This window comes from Pelodiscus sinensis, chromosome 13 (genome assembly GCF_052426305.1).
Source record: "Pelodiscus sinensis isolate ZL-2025 chromosome 13, ASM5242630v1, whole genome shotgun sequence".
NCBI lineage: Eukaryota > Metazoa > Chordata > Testudines > Trionychidae > Pelodiscus > Pelodiscus sinensis.
Genome location: NC_143064.1, coordinates 49517934 through 49531754, shown reverse-complemented (window position 1 = coordinate 49531754; position 13821 = coordinate 49517934). Strand labels below are relative to the sequence as shown.

The following is a 13821-nucleotide window of genomic DNA, read 5'->3' as shown; positions in this document are numbered from 1 at the left end:
CAGCTCTCCTACCAACCCCGGCCCAACTCTCCCCACAGCTCTCCCACCAACCCCGGCCCAACACTCCCCACAGCTCCCACCAACCCCGGCCCAACTCTCCCCACAGCTCTCCCACCAACCCCGGCCCAACACTCCCCACAGCTCCCACCAACCCCGGCCCAACTCTCCCCACAGCTCTCCCACCAACCCCGGCCCAACTCTCCCCACAGCTCTCCCACCAACCCCGGCCCAACTCTCCCCACAGCTCTCCCACCAACCCCGGCCCAACTCTCCCCACAGCTCCCACCAACCCCGGCCCAACTCTCCCCACAGCTCCCACCAACCCCGGCCCAACACTCCCCACAGCTCTCCCACCAACCCCGGCCCAACACTCCCCACAGCTCCCACCAACCCCGGCCCAACTCTCCCCACAGCTCTCCCACCAACCCCGGCCCCTCCCAACGCTCCCCACAGCCCCCACCAACCCCGGCCCCTCCCAACGCTCCCCACAGCTCTCCCACCAACCCCGGCCCCTCCCAACGCTCCCCACAGCTCCCACCAACCCCGGCCCCTCCCAACGCTCCCCACAGCCCCCACCAACCCCGGCCCCTCCCAACGCTCCCCACAGCCCCCCCACCAACCCCGGCCCCTCCCAACGCTCCCCACAGCCCCCCTTAGCCCTTTCCCGCCCCTACCTTGCGCCTAACAGGCCACCAGACGCCCCTTTCACCGGTCCCACTCCAGACCCAGCTCTTCCGCCCCGGACACGCCCACATCCTTCGAGCTGTCCAATTGGCAACAGCCTTTGGCGTTAGCCCCTCCTTCTCGCCGCACGGCTCGTGGGCCGAGAATCAGCCGAGCCCCAGCGAGCTCTCTGATTGGTTTTCTGGTTACATCGCTTCAGCCAATTAACTCGATGGAAGGCTGAATAGGTCCCGTTTCTTCCGGATCCGCTTACTAGGCATCTTGACCAATCGGCACACAGAACGGGTCTCCCGCGCAAGGCCTTTAACCAATAGGAAAGATGGTTGCCATGGCATCAGATAGACTTGTTGGTCCTTGGCAAAGGGTGCCGTTTATCGCGGCCCCGCCCCTTTTTTCCTGTCAGGACCCGGCGGAGGGGCTGAGCCCCGGATTGCGGGATGGTAAGTGGGGCCGAGCCGGGAGCACGGGCGAAGCAGCCGCTCGAGGGAGCCGCCGCAGTGTGCTGCAGCAGCCTAGGCCCCGCGGCCTGTCACAGAGACGCGCCGACCTCACCCCACACCGCGGCTGGGGGAGGGGGGGGCGGACAGGGCTCCCCGCTCGCCTTGCCCCGGGGCGCTGCGCCTTGCCGGTCGAGCCCGGGGGTGGCCCGTAGCGTTGTGAAATGCCCGGGGGGAGGGGCGTTACAAAGCTGAGACGAGTCCGGGCTGCCCTGCCTCCGTGTTCCGCTCCCGTCGGGCCAGGGGGCCTGGTCACTTGGGCCCAGGGCGTGGTCACTTGGGCGAGGGGGCGTGGTCACTTGGGCCCAGGGCCTGGTCACTTGGGCGAGGGGGCGTGGTCACTTGGGCCCAGGGCGTGGTCACTTGGGCGAGGGGGCCTGGTCACTTGGGCCAGGGTGGGCTCCAGGCTGCTGCTTCCTGCTGCCTGGCTTGCAGAGGTGAGATCTCGCTGCGCACTCTGGCGCCTTGCACCATGTGCTGGGTCTGTGCTCTGAGCTGCAAGTAGAGATGCAGCATAGTATTCCGGGACCAGTGTTCCCTGTCAGCTGTGCGCTGATGGGCCACTCAGGAGCGATTTCAGTGCTGCCCAGCTGACTAGCAAAGAGCCCACAGCCAGGTTTTTTTGTGCACTATGCATAGAAACATTAGGGATGTGAAAGTGTAACCATGTCCACAGTTAACCAATGAGCCTGGGTTGGTCAGTTCACATGTACAGTTACATGCAGCTCCCCCCCTTTTGCGTGGGGAGGGGGGCAGCCTTTTAAACCAGTTCATTGCATGTACCAACTCCCATGAAACCACTTGTCCCTCCTCCCATGCTGGTGCTGCAGGAAGGAGTTGCTTCGTCATCGCCCCCTCCCCCATGTAGAACTGCTGAAATTTTTTGCAGTTACATGATTACATAATTAAATGCATTTTAACATTCCTAGTGCACATTCGCACATGCTTCTATGCCTGTAAAAAAATTTGCATGGGCTGTAAAAGATTAAAAGGAACATTGGCAGGGACCTGTTATCTCTGCAAGATATAACTTTTAGCTAGAAATTTCTGTCTTCACAAGCCATACTTCTGTCCTGCTGCTTGTTATATTTTTGTGTGGCCACATCTCTTGCTCACTGGAAATCACAAGGCTTGCTGAGGCTTCTGGTTCCATTCAGGATTGTTCTCCCCAAGTGCTGAGAGTCCTGTTTGCCTTGCTTTGGGAATCTAATTCTAGTCTCTGCTCTTCTGTTAATATTTCAAGGCTTCCAGCTTCAAGAAATCTACATTAGGGGCAGCAACCCAGAGGAAGAAGACAGGTCCTAAACTTGAACTAACTGAAGACCAGAAGCAGGAGATCCGAGAGGCTTTTGATTTGTTTGATACCGATGGCAGTGGGAGCATAGATGTTAAGGAGCTCAAGGCAAGATTAAACTCCATGTTAAAGAGAAAAAGGACCTTGATATATAGAGATCTCATCTAATTTATGTTGCAGCTGGGGAGGGTTGATTTCTTCATGGCACAAAACTGCTGCAATCCCCACACAGTTGCTGTATGTCTCTCTTTGTGGCTGTCTCTTACTCCCATGGGGCTCTTGTAGCTGGGTTGACAAACACATTCTGGAATGTAGTTCTAGGATATCATGAATTTTGTATATGTTGGTAGGAAGTCAAAGGTTTTTGGTCATTACATAAGCCAAGTTAGGACCGTACCATTCTGAAAGCCATTGTTAAAAACATGCCAGTGTCATTCATTTCTGTATCTGACAGAGCAGATATGAGTACCTGATTCTTTCCATTAGGGAAATGAGTACCTGATTCATTCCATTAGGGAAATGATGACTAATCCTGTCAACAATTTTCCTGCTTTCCTGATCTCGCTCTTCTGCTGCCGCACTCAGAGGATCATGAAGAAAAGCAAACTTCATTACTGCTATTTGTCTCTTCACCAGTAAACACAAAAGCCAAATATGTGGAGGAGTGGGAAAACCTCTCATATATGCTTCTTGCTAAATAGTGCTTTCCTGGGGGCATTCTAGGGGGAGTGGATTTCTGTACTCATTGAGAGAAATCATCATGATGTTAGTGAAATTTGATGGGAGGCTGAAATACCTTCTATATGTATGATAGACAAAAACGACTGTTCAGCTCTTTGAAGGAGCTTTATTGAGAAACCAGAATCCCAGCTGTTTTATACCTTCTGCTGAAGATTTATATCAAGGCATAGGCCTTAACTCCCACTAGGCATTAAGTGATGGTTGAACTGAGGCGCACTAGATACCGTAGTTCACATCTTATCTTCTCCTTAACCCTAAGCTTCTTGAAGGTTGTGACCTTTCTTTGCTGTCCAGTTACTGCCCTAATGACTCCAGGAAGTCTGAACCAGGCTTTTTCAGTAGATCTGAGATTCCTCATTGAAGGTAGTGTCCACATAGTTGTGTAGTATTCCTTTTACCAATAAAATAGGAGAGCTCTCTGCATTTCCTATTACCTCATCCACACCTAATTTTTGATAGAGAAAAGGTGGTCTGTTAGAGCTGTACTATTTGTTTATTCAAACCTTTCACCTAACTAGGATACTTACCTCTGAATGGGTTATGAGTGTCCTAAGCAAGAAAGGAGGAAAACCCAGTCCTCAAAGTAGGGGTGGGCAATAATATTTATGGGGGGAGGGCGGAACTTAATGAATGTTGCGATGTGGTCATGGGTTGGCTACACCTCTGGAAGGGGTGGGGCCTGGGGATTAGCCTCCCCCCAGAGTTGCCATGCTGCAGGCTTTGAATTAAACACAGCAAATGGCCTGGTAGCCGCCAGGTAGCAAACGGCCAAGGATTGCTGTGGCTATTTAAAAGGTTTACAGCTCCGACTCCTGCCAGAAAGCACCACAACTGAGAGCTGTGAACCCATTTAAATAGGATCCTACTGCCTGAGCCACTGCCTGGAAATTTGGTGGCATGGGCAGTAGGATATAAATAGAAAGCAACCAGATGCAGCCCACAGGCCGGATCAAACTGTTAATTGGGCTGGATCTGGCCCCCAGGCTGCATCTTGCCCAGCCTTGTCTCAAAGTGTGCTTAAGTAGATAACCTTCTTAAGAATGGCTCTTTTTTTCTCAAGCCTGGGTTTTGCTACATGACACACACACAAAGGAAAAGAATATTTAATTTGCATGGTTTCCAAATGGAACTGGCACCAGAGTTTTGGGCAGTGTCATTCATAGCTGCCTTCAAACTTGATGTTTTGTTTTAGAAAGTTAAAGATCAAATGAATAAGGTTAAAGACCTCAGGATCAGATGGAACAATTCCTTAGGCAGCATGGGTGATGAGTCTTAAATCTGCTGGGGTTTTATCTTATGGAAGAAAGAGGGTCTATACAGAATACCAAGAACTTCTGTTTTCCATTAATTTCACCCTTTACTGAGTTCACTTCCTTGCCAGTTGACCAGAGAAGGCTGGACACAACATTCTCCAGAGTATGTCTAGAGAGTTTCTATACTAGCCAAAGGGGTTGCTGTAAAGATATTCAGTTCTCTCCAGCTGGCTAAGTGTTACGCTGAAGCTGAGTGCACTTAGGAGACTTGGGAGAACCTATTTTAAAAGCATGGCATAGTTTTTTCTTTTTTCTTCTCTTGTTCTATTTCCAATGCCCACAGAGAGGCTAATTTCATTTCCCTGTTTGCAGGTGGCCATGAGAGCACTAGGATTTGAACCCAAAAAAGAAGAGATCAAGAAAATGATATCTGACATTGATAAGGAAGGAACAGGAAAGATAAGCTTCAGTGACTTTCTGGTGGTGATGACTCAGAAGATGGTATGTAAATTGGGACAGTCAATGAAACCAATTTTACAATCTGTTCAGTGCATTTCAGTTCCTGTTAAATTCAGTGGGAATTGAAAGGACTCAAAACTTTCCAACCTAATCTTAGGAACCAAGTATGTAGAATTTATGGCTATAAACAGGAACAATCCCATCACAGTTAGTGGTGTCTTTAAGATTTGTTTCTGATACGACTGCTTAAAAAGAAGGGAATGGAAAGAAATTAATATAATCAAAACCACACTAGAGAGGAAAAACAACTTTAACCCCCAAGAAAAGCTGTGATGTTGATAAGTTGCAAGGATGACAGTGATAGTTGTTGTACTAGTTCAGTATTTTTCCAAATTTAAGATAACAACTATGATCTGTGTACCAAAAAAATCTTAGAAAACCTCCCTGATAACAAAATAACATTTTTGACAGTTTAGAACAGCAGTAGGCAACCTAGGTGAGTGAGTGGGCCATATGAGTGGTCATCCTTATCTCAATGGGCCGCAAGACCATCATAACCAAGATGGTCTCCTGGGATAAGGTAGTTTTGCTAATTGTGGCTATGTCTAAGTGACTGGGCAACAAAATGGCAATGAAATTTAATGTCGATAAATATAAAGTAATGCACATTAGAAAAAATAACCCCAAATATACATATACTATGATGGGGGTCTAATTTAGCTACAACCAATCAGGAAAGAGATCTTGGAGTCATCGTGGATAGTCCTCTGAAAATGTCCATGCAGTGTGCAGCGGCAGTCAAAAAAGCAAACAGGATGTTGGGAATCATAAAAAGGGATAGAGAATAAGATGGAGAATATCGTATTGCCCTTATATAAATCCATGGTACATCCACATCTTGAATCCTGTATAGAGATGTGGTCTCCTCATCTCAAAAAAGATATACTGGCATTGGAAAAGGTTCGGAAAAGGGCAACTAAAATTATTAGGGGTTTGGAACGGGTCCCATAATGAGGAGAGATTAAAGAGACTGGGACTTTTCAGCTTGGAAAAGAGGAGACTAAGGGGGATATGATAGAGGTCTATACAATCATGAGTGGTATGAAGAAAGTGAATCAGGAAAAGTTATTTACTTGTTCCCATAATGTAAGAACTAGGGGCCACCAAATGAAACTAATGGGCAGCAGGTTTAAAACAAATAAAAGGAAGTTCTTCACACAACGCATAATCAATTGGTGGAATTTCTTGCCTGAGGAGGTTGTGAAGGCTAGGACTATAACAGGGTTTAAAAGAGAACTAGATACATTCATGGAGGTTAAGTCCATAAATGGCTATTAGCCAGTATGGGTCAGGAATGGTGTCCCTAGCCTCTGTTCGTCAAAGGGTAGAGATGGATGGCAGGAGAGAGATTGCTTAATCATTACCTGTTCGATTCATTCCCTCTGGGACACTTGGCATTGGCCACTGTTGGCAGACAGGGTACTGGGCTGGATGGACCTTTGGTCTGACCCAGTATGGCCATTCTTATGTTCTTATGACTACAGAGTTTTGTCAGAAAAACAGCTGTTTTTCCGACAAAACTTGAGTTACATTCACACTGCAAGCACACTCTTTTGACAGTAAATCGAAAGAACAGAGGGCTTTTTGCGCAACTGGTAAGCCTCATTCTATGTGGAAGAAGTCTTTATGCGAAAGAACTCTCTTGGAAAAAGGCATGTGTGGACAGGGAAGAGGAAGTTCTTTCAAAAGAAGAGGAAAGAGGAAAAAGCACAGGTGCCCTGGTGGCCATTCTGTCCATAGCAATCACTGTTTACATGTGAGAGAGTGTCCAGGCAGTCTGGATGCTATCTTTTGAAAAAGCACATTGCTTTTTCGATGCACTTTTGCAGTGTGGACGCTCTCTTTTGCAAGTAATTTTTTTGGAAGATCTCTTCCGAAAAAAGCTTCTTGCGCAAAAAGTCTAGTCTAGACCTAGCCTGTGCTTGCATACTTAGATTTTGCAGTGTGTGCCAATTAAACTGTAGCAGCACTTTGATTGGATGGAGAAGGAGCGGATGGTTCTCTCAGTCTACATTTTGTGCAATCGGCATGCACCTGATTTAATTTGTCCCTGCTTCATGTGTGTGTCACTTTAGTAATACCAGTATGAATAAAACTGTGCAGATGGAAACCAGCAGAATCTGAAACTCTGCACATGAGCATGGTAAACAAAATGTCTTGCAGGCTACACACAGAACCCTTATGGGCCACAGGTTGCCCACCTGTGTAGGAGTTTGATGCTGCAAAACTTTAATCTGGTCCTAGATATGAAAGGAACAGAAAAATGACATTTGAAAAACATCATTACTTTGGCAAAATTAAGGTTTGTTGAGTGCTTTCCTCACTATTTGCATAATTTCAAATAATTGAGTTTATTTTAAATGGAATGTTAACTGAGTTTCTTGTATTTCTAAGGTTTGTTTTGATAACTACAATTTTTACACAAATTCCTGAGATGTACTCTTAGACTTAACTACAAAGTTAAAAATTTTTGTCTACGAACTGGTATGTTGTATTTCTTTAAGGCCGAAAAAGATTCTAAAGAGGAGATTCTGAAGGCTTTCAAACTCTTTGATGATGATGAAACTGGCAAAATCTCATTCAAAAACCTTAAACGTGTGGCCAAGGAACTTGGGGAAAATCTCACAGATGAGGAGCTACAGGTTTGTGCCTTGTATGAATTTGCCTATGTCTATAGTGTACATTGTAGTCCATGACTGTATTTCATGTGAGATTTAATTAACATACACTTTTAACATAGGTGACATTGCTCTGGAATCACCAGTCTGGTGCACTAAAATGCCACAGAATCCAGAAATGTTGCAGCAGTGTTCTGAATTAGTTTACAACGCGTACATAGGTCCTTGAATAAGCTCTTTTTAAAAGATGTTTGATACTCAAGAGATCTTTTGTTCTTTTACACTCCATAGTATGTCCTGTTTGCACTGCAGTAGCAGTGCAAAAGGGCCCTAAAACTGCCCTAACCAAGTACTTGAGGATTTTTTCCTGTGGGGGGCAATTCCTTGGTGGAACAACTGGATTGCTATGTCTAGACTGGCATGATTTTCCGTTAAAAGCATTTCAGAAAAGAGCGTCTAGATTGGCACGGATGCTTTTCCGCTAAAGCTCTTTTTGCGGAAAAGCGTCCGTGCCAATCTAGACACTCTTTTGTGCAAAAAAGCGCCAATCTGAGCTGTCTACACTGGCCCTTTTGCCAGAACGGGAACAGCATAGTATATCTGCAAGAAGCACTGATTTCAGACAGTAGAAAGTCAGTGTTCTTGCAGAAATTCAAGCGGCCAGTGTAGACATCTGGCAAGTTTTTCTGCAAAAGCACTTGCTTTTGCGGAAAAACTTGCTAGTCTAGACACAGCCGATCTGTGTTAAAACCTGCTTAGTCTTCAGGGCAGGAGGATGATAGGGCAAGAGAATGTGTTCAGAGCATTGCTGTGTGCCTGTGAATTCTGGTTGGCAGGGCTTGCCGAACTGCAGCGAGCCCCACTTGCCAACCACGCTGTCCAGCGATCTGCGCATGCACAGATCGCCCAAACCCGGCTCTTCAAGGTTACAATCTGCTCGCCATGGGCGAGTAGATTGTATTATTTATTGAGCCCTGCTGGTTGGTATAATGGCTCCATGGTGGCTAATGTCAACCAGCACAATCCCGTGGTTGCTCTGGCTTATGTGGAAGGGGCACACAATGGGCACTAGGATCAGGAGTGGGGATGTAAAGGTTGTTTAAACTTACTCTTGATCTTCCCTGTCCCATCAAGTCCTGTGCTACATGCAGCTCATCCTGATGCAAGCAGGTATATGTGTATGTTTGTAATAATAGAAAGTGCTAAGCTTTACTTAAATTATCTCAATTTCCTGCTGCCTTTTTCCTTCTCACTCTCTCTACTGTTTTCTCTACTCTGGGAGCGTCATCCTGGCTCAAATGGCGGTATTCTGGGACTAAGATCCACACCCCAGAAGGAGCTTTTGCCCAATGCAGACACAGCAACGTATTCCTCAAGTGAATCTTGTGCTGTCCTTTTAGAATCTTAACACAAAGTTCTTTCCATGTGTGCTACTACAAAAAATACAAGTTTTTTTTGTTGGTTTGTTTGGTCTAAAATAGGCTCCGTGGACCCAGACTACATTGAGCATATATGGCCAGATAGATCCTTCTCATAATTATACTTTTGTAACACCAGTGACTGCAGTAAAATTCCAGTAATGAGCAGTTACAAAGATACAATACAGCAGGATCTCTTGGGTTTTTTTGTTCCTTCCAGCATAGTTCCTGTATCACACAATGTATATAGTAGAATAATAAGTACTTTTGACTAGATTGGATGTGAAATTTGCTGTCAAAGTCCTGGGTTCTTTCCGTTTCTCTCTTCCTTAATATACTTCAGTGGGCTCATCTAATCTGGTCTCTGACTCCTTAATATCATGCAGGAAATGATTGATGAAGCAGATCGAGATGGAGATGGGGAAGTGAATGAACAGGAATTCCTGAGGATCATGAAGAAGACCAGTCTTTACTGATATGTTTGTGGATTTTCTTTTTATACATTTGGAAATATATTTGGTAGGCGCATCAGATTTCTCCAGCCTCTGTCATTTCTTAGGGTTAAAAGAAAAGTTGGGTCACTCTGTTCTGTTTGGCTGATCTTTAAACTTCATTTGTGAAATGTTCCAACTTCAAGCTGAGACTATTTTCATGGAGGAAAAACTTTCATGCATTTATTCTTGTTGGTTTTCCACACCGTTTGTTTCAAACATACAATTCATATTTTCAGAATCTTCTTAGCCAAATTAGAACCAGAAAAAGATTGTGCGCGCTTACAGATTTGTTAATGCAAGAGAGCTCAAAGCCAGAGATGTCTAATACAAACTTCCCCACATTTCAGGGTGTGTTTGGATCCAAAGTCTTGGTTTGGGCTCAGTAATATTAAATGCTGCATTTGATAGAATGGCAGGAAGTAGCTTTTTAACCTGTGTCCAAAGAACACCATGCTTTTATGGCAAAGAATGAGCCTTTTCCTTCTTTTAGTATACTTTTGAAAAACATATAAGTGAGCAGATTGCTACAACTTAATGTATTGCTCTCTGAGAAGTTCATCTTTATGCAATCTATTCTTAATGGTGGGGGAAAGGAAGATGTTACAACAGTTTAAAAAACAGACTGTTGTGGGGATTACTCAATGGCTCCTAATTGTATAATTTTGCTTTAAATAAATTACTGGATTTTTTTAGTCATCATGGTTGACACAGTTGACTTCTTGATTTTGCAAACAACAAAGTAAATGCACCAAATTCTCTTATTAGACTGATAATATGTAAATAGTATTTATGCAAAACCCTAAGAAAATTCCCCATTTCATCACCCCTAGAAATGACTCTGTGCTGAATGTTTAATGAGGTGATGGGAGAGGGTGTTTGTTGTTGCAGAGGACCTGGTGTGACCATGCCGAGCAGCCTGGAGCCCAGACAGTGGGGCAACCACAAATAGTGAATGGGCTACATGAGCCCACAGACCCCTGTCTATCCCTTTCCCTCGTAGACCTCTTGTCCAGTGGGGCACTGGAGCCCTGCATTTCCTACTCCTCCCCCGCTCTGGGTTGCAGCTGCTCAAGCTGTGGGAGGGAAGAGGATGGAGCACATATTAGGGGATTTGTGGTGCTCCAAAAGTGTTGTGAGGGAGGAGCAGGAAGTGCATGTGGGAGGGGAGCCAATGGGGCTGCAGACCACATGCAGGTTGAAGATTGCCCATCAGTGGCCTGGATGCGGTGGAACTTAGCAACACTACGGCTACGTCTACATTGGCATGATCTTACGCAAATACTCTAACGCAACAGTTCTTGCATTAAAGTATTTGCACAAGAGAGCAAAGTAAAAGGTCACAAGTACCAATAAAGCGCCCTTATTCTCGTAAAGTTATAGCTCACTCGCCCATAAAAGTGGTAAAAAACTAGCTATAACCGGTTCCCCTAACAAATCTTAGGCAATATTTAAGTTATAAGCAGCCACCCCAACAAAAGTAAAAATGTTTTCTTGTCTTTCAAATCATCAAAAAGCGCTAATGCCAGCTAAAAAAACAACAACCAACAACAACAAAACATAGAACATAAACTTATTATGTTATGACAGAACTGTCCAAGTTTGTCTTGTGTGTCTTAATTGTAATACATATTACAAATATTGTTGTATATAAAATATTGTTTTAATAAAAAAATAATTTAAATAAAGCAAAAGCGTTAATTTAAACCAACAAAATTAATAATTAAGCCCAATCAGTTAGCAACTCTAAACTTAGTCAATTGGCAACTTTAACATTTAATAAAAAAATAATTAATAATTGTTTAAGCTAAAAAAATGTTAACAATGTCTCCACAGGTAAACAAAAAACAAACAAAAAAAGCAAAAAAATGCATCACGTAAACAAAAAAACTAAAAGTAGGGTACCAACCCTTTCCCCCCAAATTGGTTTTGCTTTAATGGCTACACAAATAAAATATTTAGCTTCTATAAATATGCACACCAACCATAAAGTAGTTTAGCCAAAAATAATAAAAAAAATCTATAAAAAACAACACGGGCACGTAAAACATCAGCATATTTAAGTAAAAATGCCCACAACAATAAAAAAACTAATAACCTCACCATTGCAATAACAGCTACTTGCCTTGCTACTCATTAGTGCCTAATGCCTTAAAAAGCCTAAAAAATTATAAAATTGCATAGGTTCCTATTAACAATTAAACATCTGTAAACCATGCTTAGTCCTATAAAAAAAAAACAGTAACTAGTCAATATAACCTCCTTCAAATCACATACATAAAACAAATACACACTAATAGCAATAAAAAATACACAGCCTTAGGCCTCCCCTCATTCACACATAATTATTTTGTTTATTGTAACAACAAACACTAAAAAAACAAAAAATACACAGTCCTCCAAGTTAAAGTTTATATAAAATATTATAAAAAAAGCTAAATACTAACATTAAGCTACTAAAGTTAAACCTACTAACTCCCACTAGGGCTTACCACTTAAAGCCCAAACAAAGGTAACCCCTAAAGCATAGCTGTCATTTGTTAAACAATAGCCATTGCTAACTTGCCCTCATTTAAATATTATTAACCAAATCCTTAAAAACAAAATAAAGCCTCCCAATTATGCATCATGTCCTAAACAAACCTGTCCCAAAACCAAAACAACTATCACTAGTCCTTACGTTAATAATGTTCCACACTGGTATAAACCAGCTGTGTGCTAAACTGGCTAATCAAATTAGCAAGTGCCTAATTAGGCAACAAAAAAGCTTAGCAAATACCATCACAAATTAGTTTAGGCCTAAAAACTCTATCAGCAACACTTATGTCATAGTCCAAAAATTATATAAAATCCAAGCTAATAAATGCAGTAATATCCAATGCTCGTAAAGGCCTAAACACCAGCCAAGCCAACCAATTAATCCTAAATAGTTTAAAAAATCTGTCCAGCTCTGTATCCATTTCACTAAACCTAACCAAATATTTAAACCAAAAATTAAATTGTTAATTAATAAAACTAAATTAAATTAAAGCCAATATTAAAAAATAAAATAGCTTTAACCACCCAGCCCTTACAATAATAAATCCCCATCTCCCCTGTGCCTACCATAAAAATAAAAAATCCATAAAAACCCAAAAGCCCACCTAAACAAGGCATAATATAACAGTTTGTTTTTAGCCCCTCTAAAAATTCCTCACTCAAATCAAATCAAAATAACAACCTCCCTGCCTATACCAAAGCAAAAGCATATAAATAAATCAAAAGCATTGCTTATTCTTGAGCAAGAGCATCATAGTTCTTGCGCAATAGACATAGAGCATCATAGTTCTTGCGCAAGAACTCCCCGCCAGTGTAGACAGGCAGCATGTTTTTGCACAAAAGCGGCCGCTTTTGCACAAAATCATGCCAATGTAGATACAGCCTTAGGCTATGTCTACACTCGCAGCTTCTTGCGCAAGAAAACGTCCACACTGCTACGTGCGAGCTGTGCTTGTGCGAGCTGTGCTTTTGCACAAGAGCTCCCATGGCAGTGTGGACGCTCTCTTGCGCAAGAAAGCTCTGGTGGCCATTTTAGTCATAGGGCTTTCTTGCGGAAGAAATCCTTGCCGAGCGGCCACACTGCCCGCTTGCGCAAGAGCTCCTGCGCGAGAGGGCTTACACCTGTTAAAAAAGAGTATAGCTCTTGCACAAGAAGCCCTCTCTTACTATGACATACTGTACATTTCCTTGCACAAGAGCGGGCGGGCAGTGTGGACGCGCTGCAGATTCTTGTGCAAGAATAGCCATACGTGTGCAAGAAGCCGTGAGTGTAGACATAGCCTTTGTGATCTGGAGGCCCACTCCATGTTTGGAGGCAGCTGGTTCTGGCCAGTGGGAATGAAGGACAGAAGGGAGAAGGTCCAGGTGATCTGTTTGCCCAGAAACAAAGGGGGGGAAAAAACCAGAGGGGATTTCTGGAAGGTGATACATGATTTTTGGCTGGAAGGATGTAACTTCTGGACTGTAGACAAAGGGTAGCCTGAGCCATCTTGATGCAAGATAGATTGTTCTGAGACTTTTGAGGCCAGAGGCCCCTGAGAATTTCCTGTCATGTTCTGATGTACAATAAACTGTTTCACCCTGGCTGAGAATCACTCCAGGCTAGAGATTGGTATTGTATTATTCCCTCCTCTTGGAAGCAGCAGCTCTTGCCCACTGGGCTCCCAGGCTTTGCTGCCTTGCCTCAGTGAAGATGCCTCCCTGGAAGCCAGCTGAATTTAACCAATCAGCATCAGCTGGGGCATGATATGCAGGAGGCACTTAGTAA

The 13821-nt window shown here is 43.9% G+C and overlaps 2 protein-coding genes across 10 annotated transcripts in view; one reads left to right on the top strand and one right to left on the bottom strand.

The window, feature by feature from the left end:
- Positions 1–956, bottom strand: part of NSDHL (NAD(P) dependent 3-beta-hydroxysteroid dehydrogenase NSDHL) — a 42922-nt gene extending 41966 nt beyond the window's left edge. For 2 of the 8 annotated variants that reach the window (XM_075941226.2, XM_075941218.2), the window contains exon 1: positions 675–956. In XM_075941226.2, the coding sequence (XP_075797341.2) occupies positions 675–755 (81 nt within the window). In that variant the 5' untranslated portion in view covers positions 756–956. The remainder of the gene's footprint in view (positions 1–674) is intronic. The other 6 variants (XM_075941222.2, XM_075941225.2, XM_075941221.2 and 3 more) reach the window with 5 other exon arrangements.
- Positions 957–997: 41 nt separating this feature from the next.
- Positions 998–10215, top strand: CETN2 (centrin 2). Of its 2 annotated transcripts, none has more exons than XM_006111335.5 (5): positions 998–1124; positions 2425–2583; positions 4842–4970; positions 7493–7630; positions 9411–10215. In XM_006111335.5, exons 1-5 carry the CDS (start codon positions 1122–1124, stop codon positions 9498–9500), a joined length of 519 nt encoding a protein of 172 aa, XP_006111397.1. In that variant the 5' UTR covers positions 998–1121; the 3' UTR covers positions 9501–10215. The 2 variants fall into 2 exon arrangements, with proteins under 2 accessions (XP_006111397.1, XP_089637836.1); XM_089781710.1 differs by lacking the exon at positions 998–1124 and adding an exon at positions 1179–1618.
- Positions 10216–13821: the final 3606 nt, after the last annotated feature.